Source organism: Ailuropoda melanoleuca, chromosome 13 (genome assembly GCF_002007445.2).
Source record: "Ailuropoda melanoleuca isolate Jingjing chromosome 13, ASM200744v2, whole genome shotgun sequence".
NCBI classification, from domain to species: Eukaryota; Metazoa; Chordata; class Mammalia; order Carnivora; family Ursidae; genus Ailuropoda; species Ailuropoda melanoleuca.
The window spans coordinates 23,735,701-23,754,203 of NC_048230.1; the positions used below are offsets into that span (position 1 = coordinate 23,735,701).

Here is an 18,503-nt window from a genome sequence, read left to right on the forward strand (position 1 = left end):
GGTGGGAGGGGAGGTTGGGAGAAGCAGCCCTGACGGGCAGGGTGCTGCAGGCGGCTGCTGTGCTCCTTAGTCCGGGTCCGTAGAGGAGACGCGAGTCATCGGGCCAAGGCAGGAGCGACAATTTGCAGAACGCACTCAAAATTCTTGGCACTTTATTTTGCACACTGCAGAAGTCCTAGAAGGAAGTTGCTTTTATTACTAACACTGAGTGCAAGTTCAGGTGGGTTTTTGTGGGGACGTGGAGCGGGGGGTGCACAGGGGGGAAGAAGGGGTGGAGACAGAGATAGAGACACAGAGAGAGGTTGGCGGCATTTTCTCTTGTGACTCTACCTGGTGTGGGTTCCCAAGGCCAGGGGGTCTGCGGGCAGCCCCTGATCGGTGCCCTGTGCAAATCTGTTATCATTTCCAGGACGGGGAGAAGAGTGTCTTCGCCTTGCCCACAACCAGATGAGAGATCAGCTCAAGCGTTGAACCCTCTGCTTTTCAAACAGTGAGGTTGGCTGTCAGCTTTGGCCACTATCTTTTTTTTTTTTTAATGATTTTTTATTATATTATGTTAGTCACCATACAGTACATCCCCGGATTCCGATGGTAAAGTTCGATGTTTCATTAGTTGCGTATAACACCCAGTGCACCATGCAATACGTGCCCTCCTTACTACCCATCACCAGTCTATCCCATTCCCCCACCCCCCCTCCCCTCTGAGGCCCTCAGTTTGTTTCTCAGAGTCCATAGTCTCTCATGTTTCATTCCCCCTTCTGATTACCCCCCCTTTCTTTATCCCTTTTTTCCCCTACTGATCATCCTAGTTCTTATGTTCCATAGATGAGAGAAATCATATGATAATTGTCTTTCTCTGCTTGACTTATTTCACTTAGCATTATCTCCTCCAGTGCCGTCCATGTTGCAGCAAATGTTGAGAATTCGTTCTTTCTGATAGCTGAGTAATATTCCATTGTATATATGGACCACAGCTTCTTAATCCAGTCATCTGTTGAAGGGCATCTCGGCTCCTTCCATGATTTGGCTATTGTGGACAATGCAGCTATGAACATTGGGGTGCATATGGCCCTTCTTCACTACGTCTGTATCTTTGGGGTAAACGCCCAGTAGTGCAATGGCTGGGTCATAGGGTAGCTCAATTTTTAACTTTTTACGGTCCTCCACACTGTTTTCCAGAGTGGCTGGACCAACTCGCATTCCCACCAACAATGTAGGAGGGATCCCCTTTCTCCACATCCTCTCCAACAATTGTTGTTTCTTGCCTTGTCTATTTTTGCCATTCTAACTGGTGTAAGGTGGTATCTCAGTGTGGTTTTGATTTGAATTTCCCTGATGGCTAATGATTTTGAACATTTTTTCATGTGTCTGTTAGCCATTTGTATGTCTTCATTGGAAAAGTGTCTGTTCATATCTTCTGCCCATTTTTTTATTTGTTTATTTGTTTCTCGTGGCCACTATCTTTTTAAAAATTTTTTTTAAGTTTTATTTATTTATTTGAGAGAGAGACAGAGCACGAGATGGGGGAGGGTCAGAGGGAGAAGCAGACTCCCTACTGAGCAGGGAGCCCTGAGTGGGACTTGATCCCAGGACTCTGGGATCATGACCTGAGCCAAAGGCAGACGCTTCACCGACTGAGCCACCCAGGTGCCCCCTCGGCCACACACACACCTTCCTTCACTCTCAATGTTCTTTCCCTTCACGAATCAAGAGCAGTGGGCAGAGTTCCCACTGGGAAGAAGCTTGCTGGAGTTTGGGAGTGGGGCAAACGGTGCTGTGCCCTGCATTGGGCCACAACAGGGATGGCCCACTGGCCATTTTAGACACATAGAGGTCATAGACGCTTTGCTAGTCGGGCAAGGTCAGGAATCACCCTCCTGCCAGCCGGGAGTGCTGGGAGCCCAGATCCTCTTAGCGCCTGGCTGCTCTTCTCTCATTAAGACCGCTCAGTTACAGACCTTTCTGTCCTTCAGAAGCTTGGAAAAAACCCTATTCTCTTGGCTGCACGGTCTTTTTTCTTTCTCACATTCTGACCCTCCCCATAGCTCTTCCTTGTCTGGTTTATAAAAAAAAAATACACACACACAACACACACGCACAGACACACACACAGCCGAGGTCCAGCATGTTTCCCACTCCGATTGTCAATAGTGGCCTCACTGAGAATAAACCACGAAGCATGTGGAAAACCGTGGGTCAAGTGTTTGGATATGTCTGGTTATTTGCGGACTCCCTACCCACCACCTCAGGAGACCCGGTACTTAAACTTCTTTCTTTTGCAGTGTCCCCGGCGAGGTGCATAAAAGGGCGTGACTCAGTGGAGACTGATTTAACGTTTATTTGCTGCTGATATTCTTTACCTTGAACGAGGTTGAGCTATAGATTGTAATTTTAAATTCTCTTCAGAAGCAGCCCCAACTCATCCCTGGGACAGAATTCCCTTAAAACCAGGTCAAGTTTGGGAACCTAAACACTTTGTTCTGAAAGCTTCCAGCAGAGCTGGGGAGGTGGGAGCGACTCTCCAGGTCAAGGTTTTCCGTAGCAAGTCCCTCCTTCCCACGCCAGCTTCCTCTGTCCCGTCAGTTCCAGCAGCTTTGCTTCTCAACAGAAGCCAACGGGAATTCCCTGCTGAGTATGTCTCCAGAAGCCCTCCTACCACCCTGTTTCCTCTCTTTAATGGCTATAAAAATCCAGCTCAGAGGAGGAAAGGTACTAGTCTGGCAGGCCCAGCCTTTGAAGGTACTTCCTGGCACCGACAGGACAGGACAGGCTAGTGAATGCCGTGGGCACCACACGTGCCAGCAGAATCAGGAGCCCACACCGCAGATGCGGCCGAGCCTGGCCACCACTGGGCCGCCGTCGGGGTAAGGCCCACGAGGCGGGCTGCACACGCGTTCCGTGTCGGACCCTCTCGGCAGAAAGAGTAACTCCAGGGAGTAAAGCCTAAAAAGGCAACTTTCCTCCCACAAGTTCTTTCCTCTCCTCGAATTTGGCTTTCCCCCGGTGACAACATGCCAGACGAAGCCGTCCCCGTGTTTAGCAGGTGGCTGGAACATCTTCAGACTTCCAGAGCCTCCGAGGCTGGAGCGAAATATACTGAATCCATAGCCATGAGGACCAGCTCTGGAGTCTATGGACCCTGGGACGCGGCGGCCCCAACCTAGAATCCTGTTCTCCGTGTCCTGCGGGGGGGGGGAGGGGGCGTTAGGTGACTCGGGTGGGAGGGGCCTCTGGGGCAGGACCACCGGAAAAGACCATTGAGAGACTCAGAAGGGGAGACCCCGCACATCAAAACAGGATGAAATTAGGTTGTTGTCCCTTAGAAAGCTCCCGTGGTTGCTTTTCTGTCCCCTTGCTTCCGTATGTGGTTTGCGATGGCCAAACTGTGGCTTGGGCACCATAAGTCACAGTCTCGTCTCCATCTGCCTGGCCAGGGGATGTTCAGAGGAAGCCAAGAAAAGTGACTTCTCCACTTTGCTTTGACTGGTCTTCTCTGGGGTCCCCGGGTCTTTTTTCCATTCTTCCAAGGGGAGACCTGTTGCTCTCAGCACTGCTCAGCCTCCACGAAACCCTCCTTCTCGTGGCCCGAGGGCTCGACCTCTGTGTACGTGGAGTGGTTGGGGTGGTTGCGGAATCTCACTGCTGGCCAGTGGTGAGGTCTCCGCTGTGGGGGCATGGGGGCAGAGTCAGCGGGTGTGGCCTCCCTCACCTGGGACACCCCCCCACACACACACACCCAGGGACAGTGCTGAGCACTGAGACTGTCTTCACATGGGCGCTGGGGGCCTACTGTGAGCCGGGTGGAGTTCAACCCCCCTCCCCGGAAGCCTCCCCCCACTGTGATCCCTCCACTGCTGGGAGCCTTGCTGGGAGCCTTGCTGGAAGCCCGAGGAATCTGGAAGGAGGTCATTTTGCCGCTCACGGCATGGACTGCAGGACACAGGTGAGAGCCTTAGCAACGTACCGAGTGGAGCCCTGAGACCTTGAAAAGTGAGGCAGTGGGTGAGAGAGGGAATGATCTGGGAGGCTCTGGAAATGCCAAGATAACCCTGCCCCCTCCCCCCAAACAGTACAGACCCTGCAGCAGAGATAGCTCGGGAGTTTATGAACACGTACCTTCCTGGGCCCGTTTCAGACCTGCCCCATCAGCGTTTCTGTGGTTGCGGATCTGCAGTCCCCCTGGGTGACAGCCAGGGAGGCTAAAACTTAAGGCGGACTGGCTAAGGGCTTACAAGAAACAGGGGCTTCTAAACAAAGAAGAGGAGACCCCCCCGCGCCTCTGGGTGATCCCTTGTGGGAGACCTGGTCACAGAGGCAGCCCCCCTGGACCACACGCAGAGCTGGTGAGAAGTGAGAGCAGAGGACGGGGCCAGGAGCTGCTAGCCATGTGGCCCAGAGAGAAGGGGGCTGGCCTTTACTTCCCAAGCTGCACTTCAAGCTGGTTCTTCCCAATTCTGACGCATTCCAGACCATAGCATCCTCAATGAAAGCTCCCAGAGAGCACAGCTCTTAGGATTACTCTGTCTTGTCAATTCTAACCTAAACACCCACACAGCAGGCAAAGAGGCAGACGTCTCAGTTTCACTATGGCTTTGAAAAAGCACCCGGCCTGGAATTGGGGGGTGAGAGGCCATAAAGCATTCAAGATTGGCTGCACGATCCCTAGTGATTTCTCTTTCTTTCCTCTGGGGGCTCTTCTGATTTCACCAACAGGGGAGCGAAAGGCAGAGGGGCTGTTCAACGGGACAGGAGGGGTGCAGCACTCCTGGGGGAGACCGGGCAGTGGGGGAGGGGGTTAAGGACTCAAAGGGCACCAGCCAGTTCATGGTGCACCAGGATGGAGTCAATGACGGTTCCTCAGGTAGGAACAGGAGCCAGACATGCAGGCAGGAGGGATGAGGTGGGGAGGGGCAGGTACCCCACGGCTGGAGAACTGCTGCTGCGGAGGCAGACGGCGGAGCTGTGGCCGAAGTCTACACTGACCTCGATGAAGAAGAGTGCAGCGTTGGACGTGGGGTGACCGTTGATGTAAATCCCGGCCAGGATGATGGCTGCCACCAGGAGGACTGCCAGCACAATGCCCACGATGGTCCCCAGGTGCACGGGGGGGCCCTTGGTCTTGGGGGATAGGTTGTTCTGAAGGCCTGTGGAGAGACCGTTAAGGTAGGGAGTGGCTACCGGGGAGCAGGGAAGGTGGGGCCATGAAGTCCTAGGTTCTGGCAAAATCTAAGAGATGAAAACGGGCAGAAACTTCAGGCCTGCTTATGAAATAGGTAAAACGGTGAGGGAGGGGTGGGTAGAATCATGAGTATGGCATTCACATCGCACTTGGAACGGTTCAGGTGGTTTTCCAAAATCACTTAAAAGTTGCCCAAATGTTTAATAAGGATCAAAGAGAAGTTCTCTCCAACACCCATGCCACTTAAGTGCTTTTAGGGAGTTTTCACAGGTTATGTGACGGCAAAGAGTTTTGGTTCTGAAATATGGCTCCCTGGTTCAAATCCAGACTCTGCTGCTTACTAGCTGTGTGACCTTGGGCAAATTATGTAACCTCTCTGTGCCTCATTTATCACTTCTGTAGAACAAGGATAATAATGATTACCTAATAGGGTTAGTGTTAAAACTCTAAGGGTTAAAACCAGATCATTCACCTCACCATCTGAAGACCAGGGGTGGTATCTCAGATGACCTCATAAGTATTAACTATTTTGATAACAAAATGACCGTATTTTCACCTGTCACTGTCGACTACCAGACTGCGGCCTCTTGGAGGGCAAAGACAGTGTCTTATTCATCTCTGTGTCCTTAGCTCTAAAAAAAAAAATGGCGGGCCCCATGGTAGGAGCTCAATAAAAGAATGAACAGGTCCTCTGAGGGCTAATAAACCAGCAGGCAATCTCTGAGAACATCCTGAGCATTTGAAATACATCCCGTGGAGGAGACTGAGTATTGCCATAGATTGTCAAGCTGGAAGGTCATCTAGTCCAACCCCTTTCTTGTATGACCGGAAATACAGAGAGGTGAGGTGATTCACTCAAGGACAGAGTCAGCCAGCCACTAAGAGGCCTATATTCCCATATTACCTGGGGTGGCTACTTGCTTCTTCTCCCCACCCTACAGGGATGTGAACATAATAAAGTAGAAAAGACCGATGAGGCACATAAGCATAAGAAATATCAAATCCTTTCTTACATGGGTCGTGGGTAGAATGCAAATCAACAGGAGGTGGGGACTTTTAATAGGATGTTGCATGCTCCCAATCATTGTCCTCCCCATCCCCTCTTCTCTGCAAGCAGAAGAAACCCAAGAGATGGGGCGCCTGGGTGGCACAGCGGTTAAGCGTCTGCCTTTGGCTCAGGGCGTGATCCCGGCGTTGTGGGATCGAGCCCTACATCGNGCCCCACATCGGGCTCTTCCGCTATGAGCCTGCTTCTTCCTCTCCCACTCTCCCTGCTTGTGTTCCCTCTCTCGCTGGCTGTCTCTATCTCTGTCGAATAAATAAATAAAATCTTTAAAAAAAAAAAAAGAAGAAGAAGAAACCCAAGAGAGAAACTGTCCCCGGGGCACTCCAGCGCATGGTTAGTGCCACTACCTGCCGGCAGGTGAGGTGACAGGTGACACGCCCCAAGCTCGCCTCTCCTGACCTGGCAGTCAGCGTGCAGCCTGCAGGGACCCTGGTGATCTGATGGTCAGGGTTCGGGCTGATGAGCGCATGGTGCAGAGCGAGGGGGACATGGCCCAGCCCTCACTCCTCGCTCCCAGCCTAGACACACAACACACACCCACACCTACTGCCCCCAGAGCAGGCGTGGCTTCGTCTCTGGTGGGAGACTGGGTCACACCACGCTGCATTGACAGCCTCTCCTCCCCTGTGGGACCCAAGATAACAATGTCCCCATCCCCAGAGTTTGGAAGGCATTTCCATCTCTCCCGTGCAGTGGTTGCAGCAAGGGCCCGAGCTGGCTCTGGGCCAAGGGCAGGGGAGGCGGGCCACGTCAGGTCACCAGAGAGAGATTATCCTCGCGGTTAATCTTGGGAGCAAAGGACCCCGAACTTCTGGTGCCCTGCAAAAAGTAGGGTGGGCAACTTTTGTGTCCTCTCTGCCAACCCAGGCAGGGAATCCAAGGACACTTGATGTGGGAGAAGCTGCTCTCCACCCGTCATTGACGGTGAGGCCACGGGGACAAGAGGTGAGGTCAACGGGGACAGGCCCACACTGCCATGCCCGCTCTAGCTCAGCTCTTCCTTCCTCCTCTCGCTCCTTTCGGGGCAGTGAACAGTCAAGACAGATACACAGGAGGTTCCTGGCTGATGAGAAACGTCTAGATGTAGACATGCTCCTTCAGTCTAGTGGGCCCGTGCCCCGGAGCCCAGCAGNCCCAGGCAGGGAATCCAAGGACACTTGATGTGGGAGAAGCTGCTCTCCACCCGTCATTGACGGTGAGGCCACGGGGACAAGAGGTGAGGTCAACGGGGACAGGCCCACACTGCCATGCCCGCTCTAGCTCAGCTCTTCCTTCCTCCTCTCGCTCCTTTCGGGGCAGTGAACAGTCAAGACAGATACACAGGAGGTTCCTGGCTGATGAGAAACGTCTAGATGTAGACATGCTCCTTCAGTCTAGTGGGCCCGTGCCCCGGAGCCGAGCAGGAGGTCTGGGAAGTTCAGGCCGCTGTTGCTCCCCTCCTCCCCACCTCAGAACAAAAGCAAAGAGGCCAGGTGACCGCTGCACCCTCTTGGCGGGGTGGGGGTGGGGAGTGTTCCAAGAGACAGTGGGTCTGATGAAGAGGGGCCGGCAACTCTGTACTCACCGTCTCCTCCTGCATAGGGGTTCAACTTGGTGTCATCTTCAAAGAGAAGGAGAGAAGGTGTAAGATTACTGGAATCATTATGGCCTTGGTCACTTTAGGTCCAGATGGGATTTTAGGGAGGTTTAGTCCAACTGTGCATTTTATGGGTTTTTTTAAAAAAATTTTTAAGGATTTTATTTTTAAGTAATCTCTGCACCTGATGTGGGGCTCAAACCCACAACCCTGAGATCAAGAATCTCACGCTCTACCAACTGAGCCCACCAGGTGTCCCTAATCCTTTATTTTAGAGGCCAAGAACCTGAAGCCCAGAGAGGGGAGGTGACTTGCTTAAAGTCACACAGCAGTGTAATAGAAGTCCACGAACAAGCCAACTTTTCCTAGTCCCATGTTTATTCATTCAAGCAATCCCTATTGGGTATTTACTATGGAGTTGAGCACTGGGAGGAGGCACTGGGGTTTGACATGGTCTCTGCCCTCAGGGAGGTAGCAAATGGGGGAGATGGAGTGACAATTAAAACCCAGCATAATGAAGCTCTGATCAGGGGCATCACCCAGACAGAGGGTGTCAAGACGGAGGGGTGAGACGTGGCGCTGGGGAAAAGGGCTCCAGACAGAGGAAAAAGCATGAGCAAAGGCCCCGAGCGAGAATTTGGCCAGTTGGGAGTAAAAAGCAGTGCAGTGTAGCTGGAGGGTGGAGAGGGTGTGAGTGGGGCGCGGTGAGAGGTGAGGCTGGTGGGGCGGTGGGTTTCTGCGAAGTCAAGGGGAGGACCCGGCACATTCTCCTACGGGGCACCAGGAGGCTGAGGAAGGACTGAGGAAGGGCACATGTCACTGGTGCAGATCTGCTTGAAGACCCCCCCACCGGCACACAACTTGGAGGAAAGATTCCTACACGGCAAGGTGTGTGTCCTGTGGCTTCCTAAGTAAGTTCCAGTGGTTGACCACCCCGTGGTTCTTCCCCGCAGGTTCTTAAGAGGAAAGGCAAGAGAGAGCTCCATGTCAGGAGAATGCTCTAGAGGACTGAGGATTACTGCTTCAAGCACCAAAAGCGTGAAACAAGTAGAACGATCCACAATGTATGGCCCATACCGTACGTTCCGTGACTTCCCCTCCTGTCCCTCCACCGCCCGTGTCATTTTAAAGGCTTTTACTGGCTCCCTTTTGCTCACAGATGTTCAAGGCTCTTCACAATTTGTCCCCAGTCTTCTTTCCTCTTGTCCTTCACCACAACTCAACACCATGGCAGTGGCCATATAATAAGCTGCCCGAGGCTCCCCAGACCTCAGAGACCTCTCAGACCTCTGAGCCACTGCATAGACTGTTCCTTCTGTGGGGGATGCCCTTCCTTCCCTTCACTAGGCCTCTCAAAAGTCCCACCCTGGGGCACCTGGGTGGCTTAGTCATTAAACGTCTGCCTTCGGCTCAGGGCCTGATCCCAGCGTCCTGGGATCGAGCCCTGCATCAGGCTCTCTGCTCTGCTGGGAGCCTGCTTCTTCCTTTCCCACTCCCCCTGCTTGTGTTCTCTCTCTCGCTGGCTGTCTCTCTGTCAAATAAATAAATAAAATCTTAAAAAAAAAAAAAGTCCCCACCCCCAAGGGGCTCCTGGGTGGCCTTTTTTTTCTCTTTTCCTTTCCTCTGTTCCATTTGCCCCTTTCAAGCAGGTACGTGGCTCCATGGAGGTGATAGGAGCCCACGTCTCTCAGTCTGAGCCTAAGGGCAAAGGGCTAAAGTCTGGCGGTAACGTATTAAAAACGGATGAGAGAGGAATTTTTCAGAGATGGCCAAAGAATCCGGGAGGGGCTTGCACCAGGCTTTTTCCCAGCTGCCCCACTGCCACCCTCTGTCCACATCGGGTCCCAGGGGCAGGAAGCCAAGCTGAGGCCCACCCCTCCAGCTGCATGAGCGTCAAAAGCCAGAAGCACAGTTGTAGGAAAACCAGGCAGTCTTTTGCTCACGTCTGAGTGTGTGGACCGAGTTCCTCCAGGCTACACGGCTGCTAAGACCTCACGGGTTCTATAAGGATGGCTATTAAGACGAGCTGATGTGGACCGTACACATCCCAGGCACCGGGCTGGGACATTCATCCTCCCCTGGCCACAGCGACTTCCATCCCGTCATCCTGATGTCCGGACGTGGTCCAGCACAGCGGCTGGAGCCGGGGCCTGGAGTCCGCTTGCTCGAAACCCCTCTGCCTGTGGCCAGCAAGTGACTCCAGCTCTCTGAGCCTTGGTCCCTCCTCTGTGAAAGTCGGGGCCGTTCCTATTTCCTGACATAACCCCTGTCAGGGAGGGTTCGATGCGCCAAGGCTGTAGCCCTTTCCTTCCCCCTGGCTTCTTTCCCCTGCCACTCCCCACCCGGGCTCAGGCCTTACCTTCGGTGGTGAGGCTGTCGATGAAGAGGGAGGAAGAGGTGGTGGTGAGGTCTCCATCAAAGGGACTGAAGGAGCTGTTGGGGGAGGCCGAGTAGTGGCCTCCTTCCCGTAAGTCCTCGCACGTCCTGCCCTCTGCCTGCAGGAAAGACCCAGCGCCGCTCTGCACAGAGGCCTCACTGCGGGCAGGCCGCACAGAAGAGAGCCCTCTCTCGGGAGGACGGGGGTGGGGGGGCCCTTCATCCCTCAGTGGCCAGAAAACTTCAGATTCCTGTGCAGGGTTCAAGTGTGGTAAAGTCTCCAGAGCTGCGCCCTGAGTGCATTCTAAGCCTCCCACTTTATCCTGAAAGCGCGTTATCTATCTTACGAGGCAATTTAGCTGTCAGCTGCTTCGAATCCTTCCTCGAGGAAGGAGCTGAGATGCCAATCTTAAACAAATAAAGCAAATCCCTACATTCACTACAGCCAACGTCAGACATGGGCTGCTAGACAAGATTTTTTTCAGGACATAGAAAGCTCATCCGGCCTTACTAATAACAGAGGAGGGGATGAGCACACAGAGTGGGGTCTGGGGGGGGGTTACGTTTAAATGTGGGGCCTTGGCACTTCCCTATCCCACCAGTTGTGAGAGGCAGGTCAAGTCATTAAATCTCTCTGTGCCTCAGTTTTCCGCTCTGAGCCGGGAGTTGGGGGGGGGCACTGGTCCCCAGGTCCTGGGGCTGTTTGGATCAAACCAGAGCAAACGTGGGGCAGCATGCAGCGAAGTACTGGGCACGCACACACTGGGCTCCCTGCAAGGAGGGATGGAGAGGACGAGGGAGAGGAAAGGGTGCACGGATGAACGGATCTGTCTGCGCCGGTATAAGGTGTAAGAACAGGACGTTCCCCACCCAGCATCAAAGTCTTGAGCATTCTGGAAAACTCCAGCAGTGAGAAGGAACCTGTACGGGATTCTAATGGGAGGTGCCGGCACAGTCCTCCTCCCTCCCAGAAAAGCCTGCCTCCCTGAAGAGACTGAGGGCTGGAGCCAGGGCAGCTGCTCTGAGAATGTAGCCAGCCTCCCAGGGGATCCAGCTGTGGCCAACACCATGCCCAGCGCACCCTCTGCAAGCACCTGAAAGAGCTCCCAGAGAGCTGCCCACCCAAGGCCAAGTCACCAGAAGTGGTTTTCTCAGGAACCCAGAGAACCCTCGAAAAGCTCCCAAGCCTGGTCTAACTGGCTCAGAGCCGTCGAGAGACGAGTCCCAGATGGAGGGGAGAATTTTGCCAAAAGCCAAAGATGCCTTGCAAAGAGCTACTGGGGGAGGGGCCTCCTGGCAGCCCTCCTGTTCCCCACAGCCTGGCTTGCGGAAGCTTCTCACCTCCTGGGCACAGCCGTGGGCCAGCCACTCCTGGCGGTAGCGGTCAAAACCACTGGAGCATCTGCAAGGGAACCAAAAGGTAAGAGGTGTGATGGATCAACACAGAAGCCCTCCGCTTCATTTGCCCCGTTCAGTAACAGCTCTCCGATGATGGTGAGGAGGGGGCCAACGTCCCTGGGGTACTGTGATCAAGACCGCAGGGCAGGTGCCCCCTCAGCACCAGGCAGCAGTGGGATCGTCAGTCAGACCCTTCTTCCCCAACTACTCCTTCCCCAAAAGGAAGGAAAAGTGTCTGTGGCATCTCTACCCTCCTTCTGACCCAGCTCCCCAGGACCAGGCCGCATCTACGCAGACGTGTGTGTACAGGGAGCTAGATGGGACTGCGTGACCTCAAAGGAACTTGAAGATTCTCCTGACTCCAGGCTGCTATGAAATGGCTGAGAATCCAGGGAAGTCACACAAATGCCTTCTGGGGAAAGCCTTGCTGATTCACAGACATCCTCTTCTTTCTTCGTGGAGGGGCCTAAACTTGACAAGGAGAGGCCGGGCTGAGAGTGGAGGGACCTCAGCAGAGTTAGCCAATACCTCCTGGGTGATCGTTAAAGGGCAGGAATGAGGGTCTTGCCAGAGGCCAGAGAAATTAAAAACTCGCTGGTCGGTGTCCCAGGAAAGGACACTGTGCAACTCAGCTGGGCTGGAAGATGCCAAGTTCTTCCCTAGGGAAGGGGTGGGGGTATGAGGATGAACCAGAGAATGTTCTCCATGGCATCATGCTCAAATTTCCATTCTTCGCTCTGGTGCCAGGGGAATCCACCAAGCCCTACTCAAGCTCTGGGACATCTGCGTGAGAAGAATAATATCATAAGCCACCAGTGCTGAGGAAGGATTCAGGGCTAGTTAATTTTCGTCACTAGCAACTGCCCACCCATCCGCCAGAGACCCGGTGAGGCGGAGGATTTCCGAGCACTGTCAGTGTTTCCTTCTGAAGATGCCTCCTGGGGCTCCGAGCTGCTTCTCCTGCAGCAGGGACAGCTGAACTAAGTCAGCCCCACTGCCCCTCTCCCAGGTCCTCTGTGCCCACTACTTTGGGGCATGGAGGATTAGGGGTCTATGGGGGGCTGGGAGCTAAAGTTTCTTTTTCAACCAAACTAACTGATTCTTTCCAGGACTGAGCCTTTGATATAGGTCTAAAAGCATCACAGTCTAAGCCCTGAGCCATCCAACCCAGATGCAGAGAAGAAAGGCAGGAGATATGGCCACTATTGAGCACCTCCTGAATGCCAAGTGCCCCCCCAGCCACATGCTGCTCCTGTCCTATGTCATGGGACCCTCAGAGCGACACTTTTGTAAAGCTAGGATTATGGCCCCTCATTCCCTGGGCCAAATCCTGGAGTTAAGGTCACTCCGAGACTCCAGAGTGGTCCCTTGGTGGGGTGAGGGGCCATGTGGGATGAAAGGAAGACACTGGCCATGGTAAGTGAAATTGTCTAAATCAGATCCAGCCCCAGTGCGAGGAGGGGAAACTCTGGGAGGCGGCGGAAGGCAGAGTGGGTGGCGAGGAAGGGGAAGCTGAGAACCCACAGGGTGATTGGAAGCAGCTGTTGGTGGGAGAGTCCCTGGTGGCCGGCCCCTTGGCACCAGCCCTGCCCTCTGGCTCTTTTCGCGATCTGGGGTCAGCTCTCAGTGGGTGCCAAGACTCCAGAGGGCTGGCAAGGAGGGGCCCGTGCTGGGGTGAGCCCAGGTCCATGGGCATGGGGGGACAGGATTTCAGTCCCACATCAGCCTCGCTTGCTCCTGCTGGAGATTCTCTGTCCCCGAGCTGACATGACCACAGCAAAGGCAGTGTCTGCTCAAGGCCTTGCCCGCCCCCGACCTGACCAAGCCTCATTAAACTGTCATGGTCTCTGGGTTTGGGTGTATGTGTTAAATGGGGATGTGTCCATGTGAGGGTTTTGCTTTCATCTGACCCATTTTGAAGTTCTCATGGCTCAGCTCTGGTTGGACGCTGAGTCATGCGGTGGCAGCCAGCCCCAGGATTCCAGGGTTCATCTGAGGTCATCTGGACTATCTCTCCATGCTGAGACAGTGCCTCGCAAACTTGAGAGTGTCTCAGGTGGACCATGTCGCAAGGTCACACTCCAGGAGGGACCAAGCAGGGGTCTCCCCTAGCTATGCTCTCTGAGGCTCCATGCCTTTCATGCACAGGGCCCTGGACCCTTGGCAAAAATGCTCTTTGGTGGTTGAGAAATTAATATGATGGCATGTTCCTCACCCACTTTTCCCCGGGGCCACATCACCACAGCCCATTTTATGGAGAAAATTAACAGAGGCCCCCGAGAGAGGGAATAAGAGCACAGCTGGTAGGAAAAACACCCTGGAGCCCCTCTCCTCCCGGCTCGGGCTGTGCCCTGTGCTGGGCAGGCCGCCTGGGACGGCGGCAGCTTCTATTTCCTCACTGGGATATTTGAAAGGAGCGAAGGAAACACTGACAGGTGCCCCCCAACAGCGTGGAACGCAGAGACTCTGTAATTTGCAATTTTCAAGATTGCCTTGTGGGCTCTCGGAGTTCATAGGGCTTCCCACTCTCATGAGAGCCTGAGTCCCCAGAGAAATTCTTTTCCCCCTCCCTGCTATTTATTTATCTTGGACAGGAGAACAGGGCTCGCATTCTGAGTCTAATCTGTGAGGAAACGATTTCAGAACAAGGAGTGGGAGATGAGTTGGATTGGAGAACTTTATCCCTGAACCTGAATCTCATCTGGAATTTTCCTTGTTTCCAAAACCAAGCAAGCACAGCTTCGTAGCCCGCCCCAGCCTTCCACAGCTGTCCACAATTTCCATAGCCCTGGTTGTCAGGAAACCCCGTAACAGCCTGACAGAGATCTTCAGGTGGTGTTTTGGGGTCACGGGGCTCTCAGCCAACGGCAAGGGGGCTTGGGAACTGATGGGTCACACCCTTGATTGCAGACGAGGCACCATGTCAAAATGCAGGCTCCCGGGTTTCCCTCCCAGCGATCCTGATCCTTGGGGGCCTGGGGTGGAGCCCAGGAATCTGCATATTCAACACGAGACCTAGCTGATTGTGGGATCCATTCTCTGAGAAGCCCTGCCCTGGGATGAACCAACCCCTCCCGGGTGGGCGGAAGAGCTGCAGTAGATGGGATCCCTGGATGGTCTTCCAGAAACCTAGCATCTCCACAGGGACCCTGTCACCTTGATGGGTCATAGGCCTCAGGGAAAAACTCACTTCTGCGACATTCTGGTCCTAGAGGGCACAGTGGACTGGCTAGAGATGCTCTCATGTTGACAATGAGGCCCGAGGCTGGGGGAGGGGCATGCCACCCTCTGCCCTTCCTCCACAGCCCTCCCGTGGGACTCAAACCTCTGGAGGACGTGGCACCAGCTGCAGTTGAAGGTCAGGTCCGAGGACACGCAGGCATCACAGCTCCGATGCTGCAGGCAGGCTGCCAGAGAGAAGGCGGCGGTCCCTCAGCAGCAGACCCTCCAGGGACCTCCGCGGACCCGCAAAAGGCGCAACTCTCCGAGGTGCTGGGCCTTCACAGAACTGCGGAGTCTCTGACTAGCAGGGTCCCTAGAGGTCATTAACGTCACCCTCCCTTGAGTCCAGCCCTGATTCTTCTTTCCCTCCTCCCCGTTCCTCGTTCCTCCTTCCTCCTTCTGTCCCCAGGGGGTCAGGCCCTGAGCTGGTGCTGGGGATTGTGCAGTAAATCCTGGTGCCCGCCTTCTCGGGCCTTACAGTCCTATGGGAGGACAGACACTAAATAGATCATCAAACAAACATAACTACGTAATTATCATTGTGATGAGGCTTGTGAAGGAAAATTACAGGGGCCTTGCAGCATGGACCAAGGGATCTCACCTAGCCTGGGAAGTTATACTGCTGGGCTGTTGCCCACAATTACAGGGTTGAAAAGGATTCTTTGTCTTAATTGAGATGTATTTGACATATACCATTGTATATGTTTAGGGTGTATAACGTATTGATTTGACACCTTTAGATTGCAATACGATTGCCATTGCAGGGTTAGCTACCAATGCCTCTATGTCACATGATTATGATTTCCTCTCATGGAGGGAACACACGCAGAGCTAGTCTAACAAGTTTAATGTTATCATACACTTTTCTGGGCTATCGTCACAGAAAAGAATGTTTCAGATGTTCTGGTTTGCCCCCCCACCCCTCCCGGCCAGAGCTAGCTGGGAGGCTGGGAGCACTCATTGGGTCCACGTGGAGGGATTGGCTCCAGGATCCTCCCCTGGCCTGTCTCCGCCTCCTCACTCACCTCCCAGGGAAACCTGAGACTGCGCCTGTGGGGGGAAACCAGGCCTTCGTAATTCTATCCCTTCCCTCTCCCTCTCCCTCTCCGCTTGCAAGTGAGCTACCCCAGGGGGGTGTGTGGGTCTCTCTGCTCACTTGGGTTTACGTCTCACTTGGGGAGTTACTGAACCTCATTGTGCCTCAGTTCGTCATTTATTAAAGAGGGATTTTGATGCTCTCTGCTCTGCAGACGTGCAGTGAGGATGAAATGAGGGGACATGGAGAGAGGGTCTGAACGTGCTGGCCACGCGGTGAGCCCCGTGAGTGCTGATTGAGATCGGCTTACTCATTCCCCGCAATGGACCTGCCAGGTATTCCTCTACTCATTCATTCATGCTTGCATTTCTTTGTCTTTCTTTTTTAAAAATTTATTTATTTTAGAGAGAGAGCTCACATGGGTGTGGGGAGGGGCAGAGAGAGGGAGAGAGAATCCTCAAGCAGATTCCCTGCTGAGCACAGAGCCCCATAAGGGGCTCGATCCCAGGACCCCAAGACGATGACTGGAGCTGAAACCAAGAGCGGGATGCTTAACCGACTGAGCCAGCAGGCGCCCTGATTCCATCTTTCCACTGATATTTATCTAGCGCCTGCCATAGGCAGGCACTGTCCCGGCTGCTGGAGCTGCGGTGGTGAACAGGGAAAGACAGACAGACGCGCTGTCTGCATGGAGCCCGCAGTCCAGCGCAAGAGACAGCCAGCATTACACAGACAACGAGGTCTCCACTAGGCTTTCTGGCAGGGGGCTGTGGAACAGAGTGGCGCAGAACAGGAAGTTCTGTGGGGGTGCATTCTATTCAGGGAGGTTGGCCAGGGCCTCTGGGAAGAGGTCGTTTGGGCAGAGATTGAGAGAAGGGAGGAAGCAAGCCTGGCGGCTCTCCTGGGGGAGGAGAAGTCCAAGCAGAAAAGCCCCTGCGCGCAGAGGCCGGGGAGGAGCACATTCCAGCTGTGTTCCCAGCAGCCGCCAGAACGCTAACGGGCTAGCTAGGCGGAGGCTAGCTAGGCGGAGGGGACAGGCTGAGGGCGAGAGGAATGAGGAGGAGTGACAGCTGGGGCCTGGCCTAGGGCCGGGCAGAGCCGGAGAGCAGAGGAGTTAGTGGGAGCGGGCTGCTGGACGGTGCGTGGACCCCTCTGGCACCAGACAAGCCCAGGAGCCGAGTGGGCCGGGGTGGGGGTGGGGCAGGAGGAATGGGGCTGGATTTGAAGCTTTGCTCACTTGCAATTGAGCGCTGCCCACTGAAGAGACCCAGAATGACCTCTGGGTGGCGAGCAGCTGCCACAAACCCCGTGCATTTTATTCCAAGGAGAGCCAGGCGCTCACCCAGAATAACTGTGCGCCATAGAAGGGCTCATCTGATGAGCGGCGGAACAGAACCGAACACACCGCGAGCAGCAAGAAGTGACAACCAACTCAGAAAAATAAGCACTCATTCAATCACACACAGTTCATTGCTATGGGAGTCTTCCTGGGGCTCTACTGCAATCCATTAACGAGGGAGCCAGTTTGCATTCCATGCACCCCCAACAAGATGGCAGCTGGGAGCCAGCCCTCAGCGAGGGGGGGGAAAGCTGTTGTGGGCACAGCGTGGCACCTTCAGTCACTGTGAGAGGGACTGGCTATAGGCGGCACTGTGTCCTTTCAATAGAATGAGAGCTCTCCTCCTTCTGTTTTGTCCCCTGCTGTACCCAGAGGGCCTAGAAGAGCACCCTATCACAGGCACGCGGCCGGCAGTTGACCAACGTTTATGGAATTGATGCCTGCGTGGTTTTGTTATCCCCGTTTTACAGGGGAGGGAACTGAGGCTTAGAGAAAGTCATGGAGCTAGGAGTGGTAGTCTGGGCTTGAACTGAGGGCTGTGGGAACCAAAAGCCTGAGCTCTTAGCCTTGAGGTCCCACGGTGGGCTTCCCTGCTGCGTCTCCCACTCTCAGCCCGTGCTACCTTTCCATGAGTGTCTTCTAGAAGAGGGACTGGGAGGAACTCGCCATAGAGTACAATGGCTTGGAGACAGCCGATCCACACCTCTGGACGGGTCTTGGCTAAGTCCTCCCCCACCCAAAGGTAAGAGAGAAATCCTGCACAGGGGGGTGCAGAGTTTTCTCGGGACCAAGTTAGCTGGCCTTCCAGGGGCTCAAATCACAGCCTTGGTAGCGCTGCCCTCTGCCCCCCCAGCTCCACCCACATGGGCACCCACGCGGGACCCCATGGCCTGCTCTTTCCCAGTGGCTCCGGAGGCCCCTTAAAAGGCTCCAGGCAAACTGGCCATGAGAAAAAAGCCTGGGAGCCTCTGTGGGGTATGTGTACAACCCATTGACCTTTATTTCTCATCTGTATTTCAGATGTCCCGTGTGCTATTAAACGCTCACAGGATTCACTGGAGGGGTGGGAAGTGGCTGAAATGTACAGACAGTGTCCCAGAAACGATTCCCAGGACACTTCACTTCCGCCCAGGCAGTTACCCTGCCCTTGGATGTCCTTGCTCCCAAGTGCAATTTATTCAAGTCTTAGGACTTGCGGTTTGCCCTCAGCAGTCCTTGAGGAACCCCTGCTTCTCAGGCCCCAGGTCTCTCCTGCCCGGAGAGAGGACAGCTGCGGTGGGGGTGGGGTTGTGACCCGCAAGGGGTCCTAGT

The 18,503-nt window shown here is 54.4% G+C and overlaps 1 protein-coding gene and 1 non-coding gene across 2 annotated transcripts in view; both read right to left on the bottom strand.

Moving 5' to 3' along the window:
- Window positions 1–2,323: 2,323 nt before the first annotated feature.
- PLXDC1 (plexin domain containing 1) overlaps window positions 2,324–18,503 on the bottom strand; it is a 56,035-nt gene continuing 39,855 nt past the window's right edge. Inside the window, exons 9-14 of the mRNA XM_034640677.1 lie at window positions 14,921–15,002; window positions 11,539–11,599; window positions 10,181–10,316; window positions 7,810–7,845; window positions 4,984–5,144; window positions 2,324–3,664 (exon numbers count right to left, since the gene is read on the bottom strand). Of these exons, the coding sequence (XP_034496568.1) occupies window positions 3,545–3,664; window positions 4,984–5,144; window positions 7,810–7,845; window positions 10,181–10,316; window positions 11,539–11,599; window positions 14,921–15,002 (596 nt within the window). The 3' untranslated portion in view covers window positions 2,324–3,544. The remainder of the gene's footprint in view (window positions 3,665–4,983; window positions 5,145–7,809; window positions 7,846–10,180; window positions 10,317–11,538; window positions 11,600–14,920; window positions 15,003–18,503) is intronic.
- On the bottom strand, window positions 8,003–8,075 carry TRNAK-CUU. The gene has a single exon. It is a non-coding gene; the product is annotated as a tRNA-Lys (tRNA).